This window comes from Quercus lobata, chromosome 5 (assembly GCF_001633185.2).
Source record: "Quercus lobata isolate SW786 chromosome 5, ValleyOak3.0 Primary Assembly, whole genome shotgun sequence".
NCBI lineage: Eukaryota > Viridiplantae > Streptophyta > Magnoliopsida > Fagales > Fagaceae > Quercus > Quercus lobata.
Window position 1 is genome coordinate 69202865 of NC_044908.1, and position 24558 is coordinate 69227422.

At 32.1% G+C, this 24558-nt stretch overlaps 3 protein-coding genes across 3 annotated transcripts; all 3 read right to left on the reverse strand.

Annotated features, from left to right (window-relative positions):
* Positions 1–3725: 3725 nt before the first annotated feature.
* On the reverse strand, positions 3726–4907 carry LOC115992674 (polyadenylate-binding protein RBP47C-like). The gene is made up of 2 exons (XM_031116901.1): positions 4553–4907; positions 3726–4080 (listed from the first exon to the last, which is right to left on the reverse strand). Exons 1-2 carry the CDS (start codon positions 4736–4738, stop codon positions 3913–3915), a joined length of 354 nt encoding a protein of 117 aa, XP_030972761.1. The 5' UTR covers positions 4739–4907; the 3' UTR covers positions 3726–3912.
* Positions 4908–6531: 1624 nt separating this feature from the next.
* On the reverse strand, positions 6532–10204 carry LOC115991021 (cysteine proteinase inhibitor 5-like). Its single transcript, XM_031114777.1, has 2 exons — positions 9875–10204; positions 6532–6807 (listed from the first exon to the last, which is right to left on the reverse strand). Exons 1-2 carry the CDS (start codon positions 10202–10204, stop codon positions 6532–6534), a joined length of 606 nt encoding a protein of 201 aa, XP_030970637.1.
* Positions 10205–23876: 13672 nt separating this feature from the next.
* LOC115991022 (cysteine proteinase inhibitor 1-like) lies at positions 23877–24254 on the reverse strand. Its single transcript, XM_031114778.1, has one exon. It carries the CDS (start codon positions 24252–24254, stop codon positions 23877–23879), a length of 378 nt encoding a protein of 125 aa, XP_030970638.1.
* Between the last annotated feature and the right edge of the window lie 304 nt (positions 24255–24558).

A 24558-nucleotide genomic window follows, 5' to 3' on the forward strand; every position in this document is an offset into this window, starting at 1 on the left:
AAAAAAAAAACTTGAAAATGTCATGAAATTATTGTGAACTTTTGTTATATCTCTAACATTACTCAATTACAAACTCTCAAAAACTTTTGTGACAAAATTGTAAGAGATCAAACAAAACTCAAACCTCTTCAATTTATATAGAATTATAGATTATAGATGATATGATATATGTTTCATAATTTTTTTTTTTGGTAATTTTATTTGAGCATTTGGATTTATAAATATTATTACCAAAAAAAAAAAAAAACGATTTTTTATCAATTATCATATAATGATCATTTCTTTCTTCTTCTCTTTTTTTGCTGAATTAATGATAATTTCTTTTTGAAACCATAATGCTACCCTTTTTTATATGTATGTCATGCCACTTTTATTTATTTATTTATTTATTTATTATTATTTTTTTTACAGAAGGGATCAAGTCGATCCAATCAAATGATATGAGTCTGCATAGTTTTGTTACTATTGGAATCAGCTTCATGTAATATAATCTCTCAAAAAAAGAAAAAAGCTTCATATAAATGATTATTGGTCTGTTTTGCCCAGTAGCTAGGCTGTATTTTAAAACTTTTGATGATTAAGCAGGCACTGAGATAAAAAGCTAAATTCTATATAATAATCCTATCAAAAAAAAAAAAAAATTCTATATAATAATAAAAATAAAATAAAATAAAAACACGATAAGTACAAGCTTTTGTTTTTTTTAATGAATAAGTACAAGCTTTAGACCTGCTTCGTGGTGGCCTAACTAAAAGTTGAGGTCCCTGCGTCTTTTATACATTTTAAAGCATAACGCTTGATCTATCTTGATAATAAATAATAATTTTTTTTTTGAAACTTGATAATAAATAATAATAATTTTGCTTGTTCTGACGTATGTGATCAATTATTCCCTTGTAAATGATTTTATGATGATACTTCTATGACTTTTTGGGCATATTTTTCAATGATCTAATTTTAACCATTATTAAGAATATGATCATAAAGTTTGAAATAGATGGTTGGTGACGTTCAAAATTAAGAAAACACTAATTAATATCTTATTTTAGGGATTCTATCAAGATTTGTCTTACACAACAATTTCTTATTTTAGAGATACCAAATATTTGAATCTATAGTTGTCTGTTTTATAATGATTGATTCTAATCATCAAGTTAAGACTTAAGACGTTAATTAATTTTTGGTATAGGTTTGTATTTAGCCATATCATTTTTTTTAGAGAGAGTTTCAATTTATGAGCATTAATTAATTTTTTTGATATAAGTTGTATTCTAAGTCATATCTTTTTCTTGAGAGATGATTTTAATTTATGGTATTTTCTCTTGATTATTGCTCTTAGGCACTTGATACCTCCCGATGTACAAAATGCTTGAGGGTCTAAGAGGGAAAGAGTTTGAGGCTTTGAGCAGCAGAATTAGCAGTTAAACTAATTACAACAAGCAACTATATTTTTTGAACACCAAGAATATCTGATATTTAAAATTGTGCATCCTTATTTTTTCCGGCTAAGTTGAGGAGATTGAGTATTGACCCATAGTCCATAGATAGTCCAAAATGGGAGAAGGTATTTGATATCAAATGATACCATGTCAGCGGTATCAAAATCCAATAAGTATGAGACATGTCAGCAAAAAATAACTAATCTACTAACAATTGAAAGATATGTATTAGTGGGTAATTATTTTTGCACATATATCTCTCATTTATTAGATTTTGATACATATAGCGTTATATCATTTGATACAAAATACTTTTTCATAAAATATACGCCCTTAGTCCTATCATCCTACAGGATTGTGCAATTTTTCTTCCATGTATAAAAAAAAAAAAAAATCAACCTTCTACTTTTGATCGGTAAAACACAACAAAAACAACTACAACAAAAATTAAAAGAGAGGCTTGATCAGTGATTTGGTTTTAAATTCTAATTAAGATTTCCATCACAGAACAGATGCCCCTTCTGTTCTGTGGATAAAAAAAATAGAAACACACTTTATAAATTGGAAGAACTAATGGCAGTGAACCTGGTTGAGTACCTTCTTCTGAAATTAAGAAGTTCAAGAACTCTGATTCAATCTTTGAAACAGCTAAAATGTCACCCATTACTGCTCAGCCTTAAGAACCTTGTATAATAAACAGGAGTTCTGAGGTTCTATCTACTGATCATATTTACCATTCACAGAACTTGTACAAAGATGACAAGACTAACCATATCTTAACCATCTTAGAAACTCATAAATTCAGAAATCGATCAATTGGATACAATAAAATAAAATTTAAGTTTACAACTAGCAGCATCATATACAACTTATATTAAGAGCAGCAATTTTTTTTTTTTTTTTGGATAAGCAGCAGCAAATGATTTGAAGTCACCAGATTTGTGCAATCGTTTTCATGAAATTGCTTAAGAACCAGAACTTTTGACCAAAACTGACTTCTTTGGCTGGTAGATTATCTTATCAAACATATTTATGAGCTTCTCATTGCCATTCCATCTCGTCCTATATATTAGCTTCTGAAACTACAGTCGAACTCTTTCGCTTGTCATTTTCCTTGTTTGTTGAAGAAAATACCAACTCGGATAGAGGATCCTTCTCTACCTGTTTACAATATGTGATGAGATGGTAAGTGTCTACAACTCTCTATTGACCCATTCTATAAGCCCGGCTTATTGCTTGCCTCTCTAAAGTGTTGGCTGAAAAAACAAAAAAAGACGCTATTCAGACTTTTTAATTAGTATCATTCAAGATTATCCTTTTTTTTTTTTTTTGGATAAAAAAATAAGGGTAGAAGGGGGTGACTAACGTAACTTTTCTAATTGAGCGTGACTATAGTAGCACCCTACCCGCTTCTGGGCAAGACTTCATAGTCTTGGTTTGTGAGAAACTTACTTATTATTGTTTGAACCGTTTGGATTAAAGATGGAATATAAGAAACACCAATGCATAGCTATTTGTTGAGACTCGAACCCAAGTCCTGAGACCCGTTATTCAAGATTATCATTACCATATTAGGAAGCACTTGAATATATTTGGTCACATTACATTTCCCCTATTTCCTTAGTATAGGCACATGCCAATGACCCCAATTCCCTCTTAAGCCTTAATAGGCTTAAGGGTGAGTTTGGTTCAGCTTTTTGAAAAAGTGTATAATGAAAAAGTGGAGTTTTGTAAAAGTGCATAATGAAAAAGTGGAGTTTCAAAAAGCTGAGTGTTTGGTAAAATCTGTTAAAAAGTGCATAATGAAAAAACTGAGTGTTTGGTAAAAACTGTTAAAAGTAGCTTTTTGAGGGGTAAATGACCAAAAAGGACAATGTATATATAAGGGAATTTATTTCAAACTTTTTTTTTTTTCTTTTCTGGATGTGAGTTTATTTCATACTTATTAAATCATCTATTTCATATACTTACTAAACAATAATAATAATAATATTAATTAAATCTAAATAATTTCCATCAACATGAAGCACAAAATAAAAATGTAAAAAGATGATAAAATATACACCAACAATCTAAGTTTAAATTGTACTACATAAAAATGTAAAAACATATAAAATACATTTCAATAATCTAAGTTTAAATTGTACAACACAAAAATGTAAAAAAGATGATAAAATACATACCAATAACCCAAGTTTAAATTGTACTATAGGATATTATATATATTAAAAAAAAAAAAGACAACTACTAATTATTATCCCCCCAAATGGAATTTCAGTCCAGTGATTTGTAAATAAATCATTAGTCAAATCCCTACAAAATTAGTTCAGTCTGTCAAAATTCAGTTCCACTCCACATTTGGAGGGATTTTCTTAAGAATTCTACAGAACCACTCAACTTATAGAGAAATGAAGAAATTTCGCCCAGTTAAGCGTGATATTGTCTAATTTCTAGAACTACTCGTGCAGTTCCTTCAGCTCACTTGTTGTTGGTTTCCATAAATGGGGTAAGCTCCATATGCAGCAAATGGTGTAGCATACATGCTTGGGTCATGAGGTGGTGGCAAAGCATATCCATAACCATCATAAAGCTGCCCTCCATAGTATGCCCCACTCCATTGGTTGCCATAATCTGCTCTAAACTGCCAAACCCCAAAAAGAACCAATTAAGAAAAACAAGCTCACAACAAATCATAATTTATAGGCAGATAAAATTAAAAAGATCAATTGTTCTAGCAGGTCATTGGAGATAAGTTTTAAAGCTGCTGTAAGCATTTCCAGTTCTGAATTGGAATCTATGGATCCACCATTAAAGATTATCATTATATACTTCCTGAGAAAGCAGGTAGCAATGGATGTGTTCAGAATTTAAATGAACAATCATTCATGCAAAACTGATCAATGACCCTTCCAAGTTTCCAACAGCTAGGGATGACTTCAAACAGCTCTGTCAAAGCTAAGTGCATAGTGAAATCTGAATTGTCCATTAGATCCTCGAAAAAGCTCTTTTCCAAACCCAAAAGTAGATGCAGTGAAAATGGAGTGATGGTGTCATTTTTTTTTTCCTTTGGGGGGAAAGGGAGAGGGAGTGGGGGGTGAGATTCTGCCGAGTACCTGTTTATTTGCTGGATTGCGACCCCAAGAAAGACGCACAGTTTGTTTGCCAATTACTGTGCCATTCAATTTCTGTAATGCCTCCTCTGCATTATTTCTGTAAAGAGAGATTAAGAGGATCATGGAGTAAAAGGCAAGCCATAATTTTAATGAAACATGTTTTTTCTCTATTAGTAAGTCACACATGCAAGAGGGTTTTGAATCCACAATCACACCATGTACTTCTGAGGGAGAAGGTGCCAATTGATAAAAAGTTCACCGGCATAATTGTAATGTACCAACACTTTTCTTTCTTTTTGTTTGGATACGTGCCAAAACTTGACATAGTTATGGTAAAAAAACTCAAAACATCCACTTTGATCAGTAAAACTCAGAAATGCAGATAGTTACAGTTGGTCCATGGGACAATCATCACATTAGGTTTTGGGCTTAATCAATTCTAAATACCAAGACCTAGACAAGATTCATCTGTTTCAATCAATTTTATATATCCATCTGTTTCAATTAGCGGAATAAAACTGTGAATGCAAAGAAAGAGTTATCAAAGATACAAGATAAACTAAAAGTTGTGTAAGCAAAAATAGGCAAAAGCAGAAATACAGAAGACGATGTCCATTTTTGTAGTTTGATGGCTTGTCCACATGTTCCATAAGACAAGGTAATTGTTCAATTCTAGGAAGACAATGTCGCCATCATTTAGGTGGAAATCTAGAAAAGACAAGTCTATAAAGGTCTCTCTTTCATTATCCTAACAAGCCTAGAATGTTCTGAAAACCATGTCCATAACCATAAAGTAAACGTTGTGTTTCATGCACCATGTACCTGTATTGTAGTATGCAAGCCTAACAGACATACCTGTATTGTAGTATGCAAGCCTAACAGACATACACTGAAGATTGAAGATGGTACTTATTAAGCTCATTAGTGTATAACAAGATGTCAAATTACACATGCTAGAAGCTAGCTAAGATTAATCTCGACTATTTCAGATTAACAAACTATACTCATTAAACACTTCATTATATATTAAAATAGCACACTTGGTAAAAAAAAAAATTCAGATCAGTGTTAAACACTTCATTATATATTTTTACTAACTAAACACTTCATTATATATTCCAATCAGCAAAAACAAATAACAAAACAAGTAAAGGAACAATACCCATTCATAGCAAGATCCGAAATTTTTTTTCCCACACTCAGTAAAAAAAAAAATTTCAGATCAGTGTTGGTACATGGTTTTTGGTAGCAGATCAGTGTTTTTGGTAACTGAGAAATCAAAACCCACACACCAAAAGTGAGAAATCAACCAAAGAACAGAGAAATCAAACCCAGATCCATGAGAAATCAACCAAAGAACAGAGAAATCAAACCCAGATCCATGAGAAATCAACCAAAGAACAGAGAAATCAAAACCAAAACAACCCAAATCAGACCCATGAGAATCAACCCAGGTTCGGTCCAAATCAAAACAACCCATACCCATGAGAAATCAACCCAAAGAACACACAGAAAAATCATTACCCATAAAAAAAACCACAATCCAAAACTACAAAAAGACTTACGAAGAGGAAGAACCAGAAAGAAAGAAAGAAAGAAAGAAAAAGAAGAGGAAGATGAAGCGGAAGAAGAAGAGGAAGACAAAGAAAAAAGACAGAGAGTAGAGAGACTTACGGAGAGGGCAGAGCACGCCGAGAGAAGAGATGGAGGCGTCAAATGCGAAGGGAGAGCAGAGATGAGAGATGAGGGACGTGAGAGAAATAGCTGGGTATTTCGGTCTTTTTGGTTATTGCAACAGTAATATTGTAAACGCGCATAGCACGTTTTGATTTATGGACCCCTGAGGGTCCATAAATCTTCCGCGTTTTGCCCTCAGTAAATTATAAAAGTTCAAAACGCAATTTTTATAAAACAGCTGCGTTTTGAGCTTACCAAATGCGCAAGTTGGTGTGGCTTTTTTGAAAACGCCCTTTTTGGGCTCAAAAAGTGGAACCAAACGGGCTCTTAAGTGAGAAAAGTTTCCTGAAATCCAACCAAAGCTTCTCCCACACAACAGCTTCATAGTTCTTGGAGATGGCCCTGCTGTCAGTCGCCACAACCTGGCGCTCACACTGGACTACCCTCTCAAACTTCAAGTCAGCAAGGGCCACCTTCTTGTGCTCAGCCACCCCAAATTTCCAATCTCCTTCACATTCGGAGCATTGATGCCCTCTACTGGATGCCACCCGCGGCTTTCGCCTGTAATACTGATTTATCTATTTAAAAGAACAAACCAATGGAAAAAGTTCTTAAACAATTTAGAACCATGTCCCCATACATTTTGGTTATCAATAGTTACTTACACTCCATTAAGCAAAGCTGAACACATGCGAAAGTTTTAGGATTAATAGGTTGAAGATGATAAAGTAACAAGGAAAAAAAAATGGTAATACAGAGTCAATTTTATAGATAAATATTTTTTTCCTAATTTTATAGATAAATTATTTTTTTCTTTTATTTATTTTAACAAAAAAGATTTATTGAATTTTCTCACCCTAAATTCTTGGATCATTTATAATGTTTACTGATTTCCTTTTGCTGTGTTTGGATCAGAGGATTGAAATTTAAGGTATTTGAAAAACAATTATATACTAATGTAAACTGCTTAATATAAATTCAACAACACATGATTATTTGAATTATATGGATAGAGGATGTTTTTTGGATAGAGGATTCTCCTCCCCCTGTTTTGGAAGCTTTGTCTTTTGATTTTGCTCATATTCATTAATGAAATTTTGATTTCCTTTTCAAAAAAAAAGAAAAAAAAAAAGAATTATATGGAGATTTTTCTCAAACAAAAACACTTACGATAGGATGGATTTAAAATAAAATTTTGCAGGTAGTTATTTCAAATCCAAATATTAATAAAACTTAAATCCCTCCATAAATTTCATTAATTGCAAAAAAAATTGATATTTCATATTTTATTGAAGTCATTTAAACAATTCCCTCAAAAAAAAAAAAGTAATTTAAACAAATATTTGAAATCCAAATTCTTCTAGTTAAGAACCTCCATACAAACAGACCATAATATGATTTTAATAGTTATTTCACATTCAACAATTTTCACCTTTTTTTTAATACAAAAATTAGAAACTTACAATTCTTGATTCTATTCTATAATTCAATCCACAAAGCCTTGCCATTGATTCTATGCAAAATCCCATGTTGATAAAAGCATCAAGCGCACACTTAAGTGCTAAAAGCCTCTTAAAACCTAAGTGCAAAGATCCTATGCGAGCCTGATTGAACTAAATAATACCTAATAGAAAGATTTATAACATATAATAAAAAAAAGAAAGAGATAAACTTCAATAATAATAATAATAGATTTTACCTGTCAAATTAAATGGATAGTGCAATTGCACAAAGTTTGTAAAAAAAAAAACTTTGCATAAGTTATTTCAATTTTTTAGAATTTTACCATGCTTTGTGCTTTTTCAAAGTACCAGAAATATGTGCTTGAAGCATACTTCATTAAATGAGTTGTTTAGACCTTGGGGCTTTAGGTGTGCTTTTAACAATACTGGTAGGATCTTGATTTTAACCATGATACAAACAGTAGTGTTAATTTACCATATTAATATGTCATTATATCCTTTTTATTGGTAAATTACACAAGACTATGAGTTTTGAACCTATACCTCATCTCCCTCCCTTTCTTATAGAAGGAGAAATTGCCACAATCTGTTGTTATATTTTTATCTAATGATGATTTACAAGAAAAAAGTAATTGGATTGAACAGGCTAATAGTCGTAATTTCAACAAAGCATTACATAAACAAGCAAAAAGACAACTAAAATTCTAATGATGAGTTGATCTATCAAAAGAACTAAAATTCTTTTTCCTTTTTAGTAGAGTGAGAGCTTTAAATATCAACAAAGCGTTACATAAACAAGCAACAAGACAACTACAACAAACCAAAACACCTAACCTAAATGCAGAACACACACTCTCCCCTACTAACTAAAAACAGCATATCAGAGATACAACCAAAAGCAAAAAAATGCAAAAAACAGACACAAACTACAAATTCATCAACAGAATAGAAAACAATATGAAACAAACACCAAACACATCACCCTAACACATCAAACACAGAACTAGGAATCTTCCACAAACAACGAAGGTATCTGTTCACATGGAATTCTTGATTCCTTTCAGCCAAAACACTGCATCAAATGTTACAAACAACAGCCCTAACCAGATCAAATTTAGACTAAACAAATCAAATTCAGATCTGATTTTACCATTATAATCATGGACATTTAATACCCTGTTTGATATGAAATGCCCAATATCTGCTTCCCCACCCCCCCCCCCCCCCTTTTTTCATGGGTTAGTGCTCTGTTTCAAAATTTTGACATATTGCATTATCAATTCCATTAGGAATAGTTAAAACTTAAAACTCCATACTTAAGTAGTATTCATGAATCTAATTTAATTTCTTCATCCAATATTTTGATTTATCTGGTTATGGGTGGTTGTGTTTTATATCATATCAACTACTTGTCCTTAATAATTTGACTTGTTATCACTTTCATTTGGATGTGACTTCTTTCCCCAGTAGAATGATTTTGTCAATGTCTTTTGGGTGTTCTATTGTTTATTTTGTTTGTTTAATTTTTTTGTGATGATTGACGGCTTGATTATAAATACTAATTTGTATGTATTTAACATTGTCGTATGAATCTGATTTACTGATTTACATCCCATTGTTGAAGCTATCAATTAGAATTGATTTCGTGCAATGAACTGTTATTGATGATATAATCATATAACATAAAATTTCTTATGAAAAAACAGCATAATAATGGATGAAATCTCTTAATAGATAGGCTGATTGATACCTTACCACTTTTCTATAATTCTATTAGACATCTACCATCAGACCAAAAATTCAATTAAATATCAATTTTTCCATGAAGCCTCAAATTTTATTCGATTTAAAATTCATGTCTTTTTTCATCTTTTCTCATCATTTCCCAAGCAAATGTAAGAATTTAATCCTCCACACAAACACACTGACAAATATATATATATATATATATATATAACACAAATATTTTTTGTTTGTTGAGAAATGAAATTAGCAAACAAATATGAAAAGGTAGGAAATTAAAACTTATAAAGATACCTCCGGCTTTATTAAATTTATTCTCTAAACCAACCGAAGAAATTTGTTACATCAATTCACTTACATTACAAAAAAAAACCACTTAAGAATAGTTTTAAGCCTTAACCGGAGTAAACGAGGTAAGGTTCCTAAAATGTTCCCAAACCTTTTCCCACACAACAGCTTGGTAGTTTTTGGCTAGGGCCCCGTTCTTAGTGGCCAAGATAAGGCGGTAATTAGTTCCGGCCACCACCTGGGTCTCGCCCTTCTCGACGCTCACGAATTTCAACTGAGACTTAGACTCCTTGTTGTACTCCTCCACCGCGTACTCTCCGATCTCCTTCACGTGCGGCTCTGTTATGTTCTTTATCGGCTGCCACCCACCCACAAGAACACCACCACCACCGCGTTTGCCTCCCAGGGCTGTCGATGCGTAAATTGGAAGGATCGTAAGTGTAAGAAGAAAGTAAAAGCAGTGCTTCTTTTGTGGCTCCATTGTAAAGTTACAGATAGTTAAAAACTTATTACCAGAGGAAATGGGAGAGAATGGCTTGATTGGTTGGTAATTTGGTATTTATAATTATAGGGGACAGCGGCTACTCGTGACTTTTGTCATGATTCATAAGTCATGATGAGGAGATAAAATTGTCCTTGTACCCGACATCGACATGGCACATGCGTTACGTGAAAAAAGAGTGGAGACTTTTTTTTTGGCCGACAAGAAATTTTTCAATTAGTTGAATTAATTGGAACTAACTAGTGTTGGGGGTCCTGGTCTTAGTGACTATACAATTGGCCACTCATAATTTAAAATTAATTTAAAATAAAAAAAAAAGGACAAAATTTGATTACAAACTTATAGCTACAACTTGCACTCAAAATATTAATATAATTACATATTTTCAAAATCTAATGATTAGATTGCGTGTTCTTTATATTCTTAACAAACATGTAACGTGCCGATAAAGAGAAGGAAGCGACAAAATCAAGCACAATCATAGGAGTGATCTTTATTGGATTGCCAAAGACAAAAAAGGCTTTGCTAATTGGTATGGCCTAAGAGTCACTCACAAGCACATTTTGATTGGGAAATGGTAGCGACTTTTGATTAATTACTTATCCTAAATTGATTTCATTGTAGGTTCTAGTTAGCTCAACTGAATAAGAGATTTAAGATTCAATCCTTGCTTACACTAAAAACCGGTTGGTGTCTTGGTTGATAATAAAGAGCTATCATTAGAAGCAGACACCATATGTTGAAAAAAAAAATTGACTTCATTCATGCGTGAGTTAAACTTTTATGCAGTTATATATATATATATATATAGTTAAATCATCATAATTTAATGTAGAGAAATGTTTTGCTATATACTAATAAGCAACAATTATTGCATAATGAGTTATGTGGCAGCGAAAAGAAAAAAGCATGTGTCTAAGGGTTCAGTAGACCCTTGTGCACATGTTTCTTTCTTTTGTTTGGTTGGGAGATAGAAAAGCAGGAGGATAAAACCTCATTTTTCCCTCAACGTTAGACAAAAATAAGAGGGGATAATAATTTTCTGTCAAGCACTCTTTTCCCCTCACATTTTCTCCCCAAGACTCGGGAGTAAGGGCTTAGTATTGATAAGAGTTTGGGCCTAATGGCAGCTCCACGTTGAAGGCAGGATGGTCACAAGACCACCCTAACCTAGAAAATAAATAAAAAAATAAAAATTATATATAAAGTTTAAAAAATTTATGATTTGTCCACCCTTAAAAAAATGGTGACCACCCTAAATTTTTTTAGGCCCAATATTAAAAATAATATGAACCAAACTAACTATTACCAAAATGTAGGGACCACAATGGTATTTTGGCCTTTTTTTTTTCTTAGCCTGTGAGAAAACCAATCGGCTTTAGATTTGACTTCTCACACACAATCTCCTGGTTCTAACAAGAGAGAATGATGAAGCCAAGGAGATTATAGAGGTGGTTTGGGTGGAACTATAGCAGTAGGTTGTGCTGGCGGTGGATTTGATGGGGAAGATAGTTTTTTCCTTTTTAATTTTAATTTTTTTTTTTTACAAAGTCATGTTAACAAATACCTTTAGAATAATTGATAATAAACAATTTTAGGAAAGTTTTAATATTACTTTTTATGGAAAATATAAAAAGCCTTAAAGAAATTAATTGTTTTTTTCTTTTCACATAAAAAGTTTCTAAAAATATATATATATATATATATATATATATCATTTTTTTTATAGTAAAAGTATATCCTAAACCAATGCCTTTAAAGCATTTGCTAATATTTTCATATATTTTTTTGTAATATGTGTTATTTGGGAATGAGTATGTTGAACTACTGTTATTATTCAAATGGCTATTTGTTCCAAACTTAAGAGAATTGGATCTGTCGAAGCAGTCGTTACAATGACAATCTCTTTGAAAAAGAAAAAGAAAAGAAAAAGAATAATTTGTGTAGCCTACAGACAGACCAATCTTCTAATGAAAAAAGTGGGATTAATGGAGAAGATCGATCATTCCTGGCTTCCACTATGATTTCCAGCTCCTCTGTCCTTCTAAAGCCATATTTTATCTTTTGATATTGTGTGAGAGAAGTCTAAGAGATCTACAATTAATGGGTTTTCTGGTAGGTAGAAGGCAAAAAAAGAAAAAGAAAAAAGGAGAATGGTGTTTTATCACGGTTTGTTCAGCTATTTAAATAGACAAATGACAGAAAATTAAGAGGAAAACTAAAGGAACAATTCCTAATTTTAAGACTACCTTATTGCCATGGTATCATGATGTAATTGTGGACCATAAGTGCTTGAAATTCAAACATGCCCTCCATTAAAAAAAAAAAAAAATCAAAATTCAAAAAAGGCAAGAGTAGATTACTCCAGGTCCAAAACTTTTCAAAATTAACCAATTTAATCCCTAAAGCCAACATAGTCCCTAAAATAGTTGAAAAAAAAAACTAACTAACCTAACAGTATTTAGGGACTAATTTGGTTTAAGAGACCAAATTGGTCAGTTTTGAAAAGTTTTGAACCTAGTTGGCATTAGCCTAAACCTCAAGATATGTTAGTGGAATTTACACTTAACTTTAATTTAAAAAAATTAATGCTAATTGGACATCTATTTTTAATCAAAAAAAGATTGGTAGATAGTTGGGAAGGTTAATGTGAAATTCAAACCATAGACATAAGATACAAGAAAGGATGCCACTACCATTGGATTATCACTTAAACCCCCAACATTTGTATTTTCTCTATGATATACTTGCATATTTTATTCTCATTTTATGAAAAAGCTTTTATTTTTAAGAAACTTTTAACCCCATGATTATTTTTTCTTTTGTTTAATATACATTTACCATTTCAGTCAAAAAAAAAAAAAAAAAAAAAAACCCCATGATTATTGGAATTTACAATAAATTATAATTACCGCTTATGGTTTGACCCATTACAATTTAGTTTACAAATTTTCAATTGTTACATTTGACCTTTTAATCTTTGGAATAAAATAAAATCATTAGGATTCTATCCAAAATAACGTTTAGGATTCATTTTTGTGCAAACCTTAGAGGCTTAGAGGTGAAAAAGTAGGGAATTGAAAAGTTCATGAAACTAAGCTGTGACAAGAGAAAATAACTTATACACTAAATGCTAAATCTATTAATTTGGATGAAACCCTAACCATTTTATTTTATTAAAAAGGAGCCAAAACTCAAATGTAGCAATTAATTGAAAGTTGTAGATTAAATCATGATCCAACCAAACAACATCAGGAAAATTATATGTTTTCATCAAATTCAAAGTAGAAAAAACTTGGTTCTAATTTTTATTTATTTATAAAGTCTAATTTTTTTTAATAACTAGAATTCCAGTATCTCTAGACATCTCCTTGTGTAGGTGTATTTGATCCAAAGCTAAACTTGATAAAGCTGTACAGTAATTTTTATACTGACAAACAGGGAAAAATGGATCCTGATAATAAATATATATAAGCTGCAATGATTAGTAACAGATCTTGTAGTTGGTGTTGAAGCTAAGAAGAGCATAGCTTGAGTATTGTTGTTATCCTTGGCAGTGGTGTTAAGGCTTAGAAGTGATTGCTTGAGTGTTGTCATTGACATTGTTATCATTGGGTATCTTGTGTACGCATGACATTGACTGAATGGAGCTTATAGTTATGCAAAAGATTTCATGAATTTACAATAAATGGAAGCCATATTCTTATATAATTTTGGAATTTTTTTGTGAGTAACACAACAATATATGTGAGCTACAATCAAACAAAACTACAAAGATTACGTCCTTTTGTAGTTGCACTCTAATTATATAATGTATTATAAACCCCGTTTAAAACATTAATCTTACTATTTTTGTGTGTGTTTTAATAAGTATTACTGTTTACTAAAAAAAAAAAAATAGGAATGTTTATCCCACATTAGTTGTGTATGTTCAGTGTTCGCTGTTTAAAACCCCAGTTTACAACTACAAAGGTTAGACCCTTTTGTAGTTGTACTCTGATTATATAATGTATTATAAACCCGGTTTAAAATATTAATAATATTATTTTCGTGTGGGTTCTAATAAGTATTACTATTTACTCAAAAAAAAGTTACCATTTCCTAATATATACTAAACTTTGTTTGAAAGAAGTTTTTATGGCACCATTAAATTTGTCCATAGGGAGAAATTTGTACTTAGTGCAATGTATCCAATAAATTCACCTAACATAATGCATTAGAGTTTTAAAATCAAGTAGATTGTGCACCTTTATAATCTGTTTCAAATTCTTGTTACAATTTACCAATCCTCTTATTAAAACTTGTAAATCTTTATTCAAACTCTGTTGAATATCCAGATTGCAAGAATAATATCTTGAATGTTATGGATATACAATGTGAAAGAACTCTATCAGAAACATATGTAGCTACCCCTCCCATTTAGTCTATTCTTATCAAATTCTCTTGTGGCCTCTAAAATTTATATATATGTAACAACACAATGAGTAACAATTACCAATTTTGGTTTTAATGGAATTAGGGAAAAAATCTCTATCATATCTTATAACTACAATCATGTATTTTATGTCCATCCAATTTCATTATTGATGCATTTTGCTAGATATGTTTATGTTACATTGAATCTTCATAATACCATTTCGATTGAGGCATATGGGTATTGCTTAAAAAAAAAAAAAAAATCACAACCACGAAGTATCATTATCATCATTAGTTTTATTCTATCTTCTTCTTCTTTTTTAAACTCAAAATAACATTTCTATTGAACAATCAAAGATATGTTATCCAACAACTGGAAATTTAGGGTGATCTTTAGTTTTTAACTTATGTTGATTTTTATTTTTGTTTTGTTTATATTTATGTGTATTGTGCTATATGTTCCTTTAGTGGCAGTTTTAGAGTTTTTAGTGGCAATTTTGATGCGCCGCAATAGACTGTATTTTTTGTAGTTTATGCTCCCTAAAAAGCACTTATTAGTGATATATATCATTAAAAAAACATACCTAACCATAAGAGAAAATTCTCATCTTAACAAAAAATATTTTTCTAGTTGACTAGACGTGTGTAAGTAGAAGAAAAGTGTTCAATTTAATTCCTAGAATGGTAAAGAAAAAATATAAAAATGCAAGGGTTGGTGTTTATGAAAGGGTGGCCATCTATGCAGATGCATCAGTCTCGTTAATATCAAAGAAGCCGCAAAAGGTGAGCAAACATATGCAAAGGTGTTTCACCATTTCCTTAAAAATCATTATGTTCTCCAATAGCCATCAAATTCAAAAATTTCTCTTAGACATCAATGCTTTGAAACCTCTTATTTATTTATTATTTAATTCTACTTGTTTCTTATTTCTCAAATACAAATGCAACCAAAATTGATATCAACCGCTCCATTCAATTTGTCATTGCCAAGCACATTGGTTAGGTTTGCCATTTCAATCCCAAATTATTTAAGCCGATAATGCATGATGAAAGAATAATTAATTATCCATTTTCTGATGCACTCCTGCCAACCTATAATTATTTGTAAAAAAAATATAAATAATGAAGGCTTAAGGTTAAGGGTATTGCGTGAAAACCAAAATCACAATCAAGAAGTATCATCATCGTGATTACCATCATTATTTGTATTAATATTTATGTTCATGTTTATTGCTATTTTATTTATGTTTATGTGTATTGTTATTAATAATAATTAGTTGCTAACATGCGCAATGTGCACAAAAGTTTGTATATATATATATATATAACAAATCAAATCCTTGTCGTACCAAAATTAAAACCAAAAATACAATCTTTCTCAAGAATGCAAAAAGTAAGTTAGGGAAAATATGTATTTCTTTATAACAATTATTTATAACATTTTGTGCATCATTAAAAGGTATGTTAGAAATTGGAAATTATTCTTTTAGTTTTTACTAACTTTCTCAAACCCTTTTGTTATTCTTTCTACAATTCAAGACACCTTTAATGTATCTAAAATATATATATATATATATATATATATATATAAACTCAACAAAAACAACGGCTTAAAACCAAAGTGGAAAAAGATTTACTTCAACACCTCTTATGTGACATTAAGACCAAAGATGGAATAAGAGATGAGAAGAAAGAACTGGAGGGAAATACTTTAATATATTTCAAGATCCTTCTTATTTTTCTCACTAAGAATATATCACTATAAACAACAGATAAAACAAAATTAGAAAATAAAATTTATGTTGCATGCAAAACTTGCAAGAATGCATAATTAGATTCAAAATTTTTAATAAGACTTTGAACCATGCAAGATGGCTAATACCAAGCAGAAGTGTTGGTAATAGCCTTATACATGATAATTGTCACTTTTTTCCCTTTAAGTAAAAATAAAAACAAAAGATCTACAGTACAAGTAGAAAGGGAAAAAAAAAGGTAGAGGAAAATTTTTGAAAAACAAATTTGCATAAATGCTGTATTTCTACATCAAAGATTATGCGAGATTTGTGAATAACATTTTATAGAAATTATTTTCATTGATTTCATTGTTTAGTAATAAAAATATAAATCAAAGTAGATGAATATATAAAGACAAAGTTTTTAATTTTTTTTTTATTCTTCATTGGTTTCAGTGTGTAGTTAATTATAAACATTTAGATTAAAGTACATATATATGTAAAGGAAAAGTTATATGTATAGTTAAAATCGTACCCAAGATGAATGGGTAAATTCAATCTATTCATATTTTTAATATATAAATAATAAATGAGAGAAAAAAATGATGATGTAACAGACGAGGTGCCACAATTAGAGCATCACAATATTGAATACTACGCTTCCGTTTTTATATAGTATAAAAATATAGATTTTGGGGTAGTGCATTTGAGTGTCTTGGTTCTATAGATCATGACTTACCTTGGGATGACCATGCAAATATCTTCAAAGGATTAAATGTTGGTGCAAACACAATAATAATGGAACCAACACAAAAAGAAGTTGAATAATATTTTTGAATATTACTAATTTAAAGATAAGAAATACACAACACTTTTTGAACTGAGGTGCGGTACTCGATCTCTTTAAGAAGATTCAAGCCCTTGGTTGGCTAAACTTTGTAACTGGTGCAGACCTTCTCTAACTTGTTTCCCCTAGAATACAATAGTCCATCAAATGTCGTTTGACTAGAACAGCCTTTGCACAAAGTGTTCAAACCCAAAACTCCACCAGAAAGATCACCTTTCTTTACAAAGAACCTCTCTGTTTTTTTAGTGTATTAGAATGCTTGCAATTGCTGGATTTTTTGGTGTCTTAATGTTGTTATATTGCAGTTACTTGGATTAGGTTTGAATGAGTATATTTATAGGCTCAATGGGCCTCACGAAATTATTACCAAAATTAATATGATTAATTAGGTCCATAAATCTGATGTAGTGAGTATTACATGATTAATTGCTAGACATAAATTTGATGGGCTGGAGTTACACAATAAATGGATTGTAAGGTTGAATTTAATCAACCATCTTGTTGGCTTTATTCCGTGCCAATTTGCTTGTAATTCAGCACTTAGAAACCTTGTATTTAGGTGGGAATCATGTAAGGGTAGTGTGTGAGAGAGTGTGAAAAAATGCTCAAGACTGTGCACTAAAGCAGGGATTTGCAATAGGATCTCTCGGGTGGCTCGCAAATGGCAAGCCACCAGAGGATGTACATGAGTGAAGCATGTAGAGAAGCTGAATCGTCATGCCAGCTATAGCACTATAAGACAAAAAGTCCAGACTGGCCATTCAGTTAACTCGCGGCTTGGACTTGCGACTCAGTCAAGTCGCGAGGCCAAGTCGTCAGTCCACTCTATTTTGAAAAACTGACTCTTCGCATTTCAGAGAGAATTTTAAGAGAGAAACCCTAGAGAAAAACAAGATTGACTCATCCATGATCTTTACATAGTGACTCTTCAAATTCCTCAACTCTTACCCTCTCCATTGTTACATCCTTGAGAGGTTCATTAGCCAAATCCTTTTCTCACCATACCCATATTTGTGTGAAGGCTTTTTGGTGCTTGGGAAGTAGTTAGGAAGGGACCAATTGATATTGGTTGATGCTATGGGCTATAGCGGAATCCGGTAAGTTAGAGAAGACAAAGGTTTGGCGTAACCTCATTGGAGTAGGAGCTTGGAGGGCTTAGGTACACTGAGTAAATTAGGCTTGGAGAGTCTTCTGCTGTTCATGTATCCCAATTTGATTCTCTAGTGGATTATTTATCGCTTGGAGGACGGCGGAGAGGTTTTACGCCGAGGACTTCGGTTTCCTCTTCGATAACACATTGCTGTGTTGTCCTTGTGTTTGCATCTCTCTTCCCTTAATCTTTGCTATTTAATTTTTGCTGTGGATGTGATTTTATTTGGTTTAGATTATGTTATCAATTCTGTGTTTAGCTTATGTTCATTTTTCGCACGTACATTGTTTGTTGATAAGCTTGAATTGATAATTTGTAATTTGGGGGTCTAAACGTTCAAGGGTGTTTTACACACATTTTGAACATTCAGATGAGATAAGGGGTTTCTAAAGGAATAAATAAGTCCAACAAATGATCTATTAAGTGGGTGAATGATTTTTCATTTTCCATATTAAAAAGGTCATTTACTTACCAATGAATATGAAAAATATTCTTAATGTATCTAGTTCAATATTTGCTTAATACATATCAGCCCATTAATCACTACAATTAAAAAGAATAAAATAGTCTTTCTCCTTTTTAATGTGGAATTACACGTTTTCACTAACTCCTTATCTTCCATATTAACTCCCACATCTTTATATTTCTATTGTCATATAAATCCATTTTAATTAATTAATATTAAAATGCTCCAACATTAATCTAGTAGTTTTTAAGGTTCATGAGATGCAGAATTCGAAATCTCTAACTAGTTCTTTAGGATAACCCCTAATACAATTTCTCCCAATAGTAATACACTAAAAAAAAAAGGTTCAAACTGTTTTAAGGGGTTAGGGAGACCTTACCCAGAAATAAATAAATAATAAATGACTTTCGCTTGACTATAATAAATGATAGAGCCCCTTAGAGCACTAGCATTAGAAGGGGGGGGGGGGGTTTAAAAACCCCCCAGTTGCTATTTTAGCCACCAAACACATAAAAACATGCTCCAACCCGTTATGAGAATGGAAAAGATCTTAACATCCCTGAATAGTGAGGTTGTGTATATACAACCTCACTATTCATCAGTTGTAAAAAAGTATAATATATTTTTTTCTAACTAAAAGCTCAAATAGTGTAAAACACTATAGCTTGTTTAGAACCCTAATTTTAAAAACACGGCTTAATTGCTTTTACTCTAACTTATCTAAGTACGGAACAAGAGTAAATGATACGTAATAATCGAAACAACTCTCTAAGTCATAACCACAAGCAAACAACAATAAATATAAAGTTTTAAAGAGTAAGGGAAGAGAGATGCAAACATAAGATAACACCGAGATATGTTATCGAAGAGTAAACCGAAGTACTCAGCAAAAAACCTCTCCATGGCCCTATAGACACAACGGGAAGTCACCATTAGTTTTTGCAATGACCTAGGAATCATATATATAGCGTCCTTTCGAGAAAGGAACTTTTTTATCTTACTACCTGAGATATGGGTTCGAAATTTAGGTACGGTTTTGACAAGGTGTTAGGCACCCAAAACCACCCAGCCCTAAGGTTGACTTCCTCTCATTGTGTTTTATGTCTTAATCCTATTAAAGACATATTCAATATTGTATTTATACTCATACACACACTAGCATACAACATGGCATCAATCATCCTAAAAATATGATCATTCATCTATCATGGCATAGCACAACCCAAGCCTAACATACATCTATCATGGCATCTTATCATATCATATCTAAGGCAGAAGCATGTAAACATTTAATCAAGGCAAGAACCTAAGCATAAGTAAACATATGATTGCATCTATAGATTAAGAAAAACTCATCCAAACAAATATGTTCATCTATATTATTAAACATACATCGTGCGTGTTCATGTGAATGCATGACTTATCTCATTGCATTTCAGCACCAATGGTATTAATGCATGAACATGTGAATATGTGTTCATGGCATCAAAACAAAGAAACAAAAGACAAACCTTAATTTAAACATATGAAAGACAAACAAACAACAAACATATAGCAGAGACTTATATCTATAAAAAATAATAAAAAAAGGAATCAAGATAGAGGTATAACATGCGAAAAAGCAACAAAAAAAAGAAAAGAAAAAAAAAAAGCAAAGTCTAAAATAGGGTTTCTGGGCAACGGTATGCATGTGCATGCAAAGGCTTGCGTGCACAGGCCAGTTACATGCGTGCACATACTTTGACCTGTGCGCACATGTAGGATGGATTTGTGTGCAGGCTTGCTTAATAACCTTAGCCCTGTGCAGCAAGCATAAAAATAGAGAAATACTTAAAACAATAAATCTAACATTCCTAACATGCTTGGAAATACAAAGGCTTCCAAAAACTAAGCTATACAAACATTTAAAACATATAGAAACAAGAAAAGAAACAAGATTAACAACAAAATTAAATAAAAAGAGAGAGAAAAAAAATTTAGAACTCAATACCTCAAAACAAAAGCTCTTCAAGCTTGATTTTTGACCGTTCTCCTTAGTCAAATCTATTCACAATCAATAAAAAAGTAATTTGTAATCTTAAACTTAAAGATCAAGGCCAAAAAGACCTTAGTCAAAAGAAAATTGACTAAATGATGTTTTGTGAAAAACTCCCTCTTTGATTCACTATTTCTAGTGAATCTTAATTCATTCTAAACCTTAGTCTTTAATGCAAAAAACTTGCCCTTTATAGTTTCTAGAACCCTACATGTGCACTTAGGCTCGGGCTTGCATGCATATGCATCATGGCTCTGCATGCAGGATGATTCCTGCACGCACAAGCCAAGGGCTTAATTGGCCTTACTTTCCTAAAAATAGATTTATTTACTCATTAAAAGTTATATTTTTCATTTTAACATTTCTCAAGTCAATTTAACATCTAATTTGGCCCTAAACCAACCTTGGGTCATGAAACATGGTGCACCGAGCATTCCTTGTTTTCTGAACAAGATTTAAGGTTAGGATTGAGAAGTTGTACAACATGTCTTTGAATAGTACATGGAGATTTCAATTCATGGGCAACATTTTTTGAGCAGTAGTACAATAATGTCTTTGACTAGTGCATTGTGTTTTGGACTTTTAGTTAATGTCCAACATTTTAAGTAAATTATTTATTTATTTATTTTGCTTCTCTTCTTTCATGGTTGAATGGAAATTATGGGAAAGGAAGGAAAAAGAAAGAGGAAAATATATGGGTGTTGGGGACGTTTTTGCAAGAAGGGTTGAAAATGCGAAAACGACCCAAATCTCCCCTTGGGTTCTTTAAAAGCGTTTATTGATAGAGAATCAAGCCCAAAATTCACAATGTATAGAAAACAAAGGCTAATGGTGCCTTGACAAGAGAGAATCAAAATGCTAATAATGAAAGTGCAGAAAAAGTATAAAAACATAACAAGTCTGAAACTTCGATTCACAGTCACACAGAAGAGGAAATTGAGGGAGGTTGTGAGGAAGTGAAGGAAGATTCCCCTGTACCCATATTTCCACCCCTAAGGTTCAGAATTGTGAAAATGTTTCTTGGCTTCGTGGGTTTTTTCTCTCAAGTTTCAGCTCTATGGGGAAAACGTGGTTCAACAGGTTTGAAACTTCGACCCACAGTCACCTATAAAAGGAAATTAAGGGAGGTAGTGAGGAAGAGAGGAAAGGTTCCCCTGTACCTATATTTCCACCACCAAGCTCTGGAATTATGAGATTGTTGACTGGATGAATGGAGTTTTGCTCTAAAGTTTCAAGTTTGTGGGTAAAACGTGGCTGCCTCTCTTTTTGAGCTGAAGAGAGAGTTTTATATAGAGTTTGGGGTGTTGCTAATGACTGGTTTTTGAGTAGTGAAAGAGGCTTTTGTCCCCCATGATACTAATTTGGTGTTTTGGCTTAGGTTGCTTTTGTTTAGGGAAGAGTTTGGTATGCTTTTGGCATGATTTTGGAAATAAAGTGGGTTTGCTCTTAATTGGTTGCCTTTGGTCAGAAATTTCAGACCATTGGGAGGCTCACCTAAGTGAGGGCTAGCAAATGGAGTTAGCCAATGGGAGCCAACTATGTTTAAAGGAAAAAAAAGGGTTCAGGCAGAAACTTTGGGCCATAGTCACACAGTGCATAAAAGCTGTTTTGGGTGGAAATTTTGGATACAAGATCTCCTCCATGAGCTTAAGGTACTACCAGTGTTCCTTGCCCACTTGGTAGCACACATGGGCTAGGCTAATGTAAAAGGTCCGAAAGGAACTGACCCGTACCCTCCAAACCACACTTCCTCAATTTCCCCATAAGTTGCATGGGCTTGGGCCATGCTTAAAAGAATAAAATATAATATAATACATGAATTGAGCTCACAAGAAAGTCGGGCTTGTTTGAATCGGGCTTGTATGAAATGTGTTGCGAAAATGAGTATCAACAATGAGAAAAGAAAGAAAATATGTGTTTGGATGTGAAGGAGAAGAGAAGGGAAAGTGAAAAATGTATTTTACACTTTTATCTTCTTAAATTATAAAATAATAGGGTTATAAAAGTAATTTTACAAAAAAAACTTTTAAAGGGTATTAAAGTAATTTTATAATTGAAAAAATGGACTCAAAAAATCCTTTTACATTCCTCTCCTTTCGTTCCTCATTTTCATTTTAACCAAACAAAAGAAATCTCTTCCTTCAATGCAACATCAAACATAATGTTAATATAAAACTCCATACTTTTTTCACTAACAGGTCGTTAAAACTCCATACCTGAGTAGTATTCATGAATCTAATTTAATTTCTTCATCCAATATTTTGATTTATCTGGTTATGGGTGGTTGTGTTTTATATCATATCAACTACTTGTCCTCAATAATTTTACTTGTTACCTCTCATTCAGATGTGACTTCTTTTGCCATTGGAATGATTTTGTCAATTTCTTTTGGGTGTACTATTGTTTATTTTGTTTGTAACTTTTCGTTTGATTGTTGGCTTTATTATAAATACTAGTTTGTATGTATTTATCATTGTTGTCTGAATCTGATTTATTGATTTACATTCCATTGTTGAAGCTTTCAATTAGAATTGATTGTGTGCAATGAACTGCTACTTGATGATAACATAAAATTTCTTATGAAAAAACATCATGATGATGGATGAAATCTCTTAATAGATAGGCTTATTGATACCTTACCAATCAAATATCAATTTTTCCATGAAGCCTCAAATTTTATTCGAACTAATTAAATTCATGTCTTTTTTCATCTTTTCTCATCCCCTAGTAAATGAAGAATTTAATCCTCCACACAAACACACAGGCACACACAAATATATTTCTCAAAATATATATATATATATATATTAATTAGAAAAACACACATAAAATAGTTTATAATAAAACAAAAACAAAAATGAAATAAGCAAACAAATATGTAAAGGAAGGAAATGACAACTTATAAAGATACCTCCGGGTTTCATAAATTTATTCTCTAAATCCAACCGAAGAAGTTTGGTACATCAACTCACTTACGTTACAAATTAAACTCCTTAAGAATAATTTAAGCCTTAAGCCGAGTAAACGAGGTAAGGTTCCTAAAATGTTCCCAAACCTTTTCCCACACAACAGCTTGGTAGTTTTTGGCTAGGGCACCATCCTTAGTGGCCAACATAAGGCGGTAATTAGTTCCGGCCATCACCTGAGTCTCGCCCTTCACAACGCTCACGAATTTCAACTGAGACTTAGACTCCTTGTTGTACTCCTCCACCGCATACTGTCCGATCTCCTTCACGTGCGGCTCTGTTATGTTCTTTATCGGCTGCCACCCACCTGCAAGAACACCACCACCACGTTTGCCTCCCAGGGCTGTCGATGCGTAAATTGGAAGGATCGTAAGTGTAAGAAGAAAGTAAAAGCAGTGCTTCTTTTGGGGCTCCATTGTAAGTTACAGATAGTTAAAAACTTAAATCAGAGGAAGTTGGAGAGAATGGTTTGATTGGTGGTTGGTAATTTGGTATTTATAGGGGATAACGGCTACTTGTGACTTGTCATGATGAGGAGATAAAATTGTCCTTGTAACCGACATGGCACATGCGATTACGTGGGGAAAGGTTGGAGGCTTTTTTTTTTTTCTTTCGCCACAAGAAATTTTTCTATTAGTTGAACTAATTGAAACTGACTAGTGTTGGGGGTTCTGGTCTTAGTGGCTATACAATTGATCACTCATAATTTAAAATAAAAAA

What these genes read in the sequence shown, in the direction of transcription:
- LOC115992674 (XM_031116901.1), bottom strand. Translation starts at nt 4,738, where the DNA reads ATGTGTGACTTACTAATAGAGAAAAAACATGTTTCATTAAAATTATGG. An exon ending in GCAATCCAGCAAATAAACAG is followed by an intron (nt 4,081 to 4,552) that starts GTACTCGGCAGA and finishes GGGGTTTGGCAG; the next exon opens with TTTAGAGCAGATTATGGCAA.
- LOC115991022 (XM_031114778.1), bottom strand. Translation starts at nt 24,254, where the DNA reads ATGGAGCCCCAAAAGAAGCACTGCTTTTACTTTCTTCTTACACTTACG.
- LOC115991021 (XM_031114777.1), bottom strand. Translation starts at nt 10,204, where the DNA reads ATGGAGCCACAAAAGAAGCACTGCTTTTACTTTCTTCTTACACTTACG. An exon ending in AAGCTGTTGTGTGGGAAAAG is followed by an intron (nt 6,808 to 9,874) that starts GTTTGGGAACAT and finishes TCTTTTAAATAG; the next exon opens with ATAAATCAGTATTACAGGCG.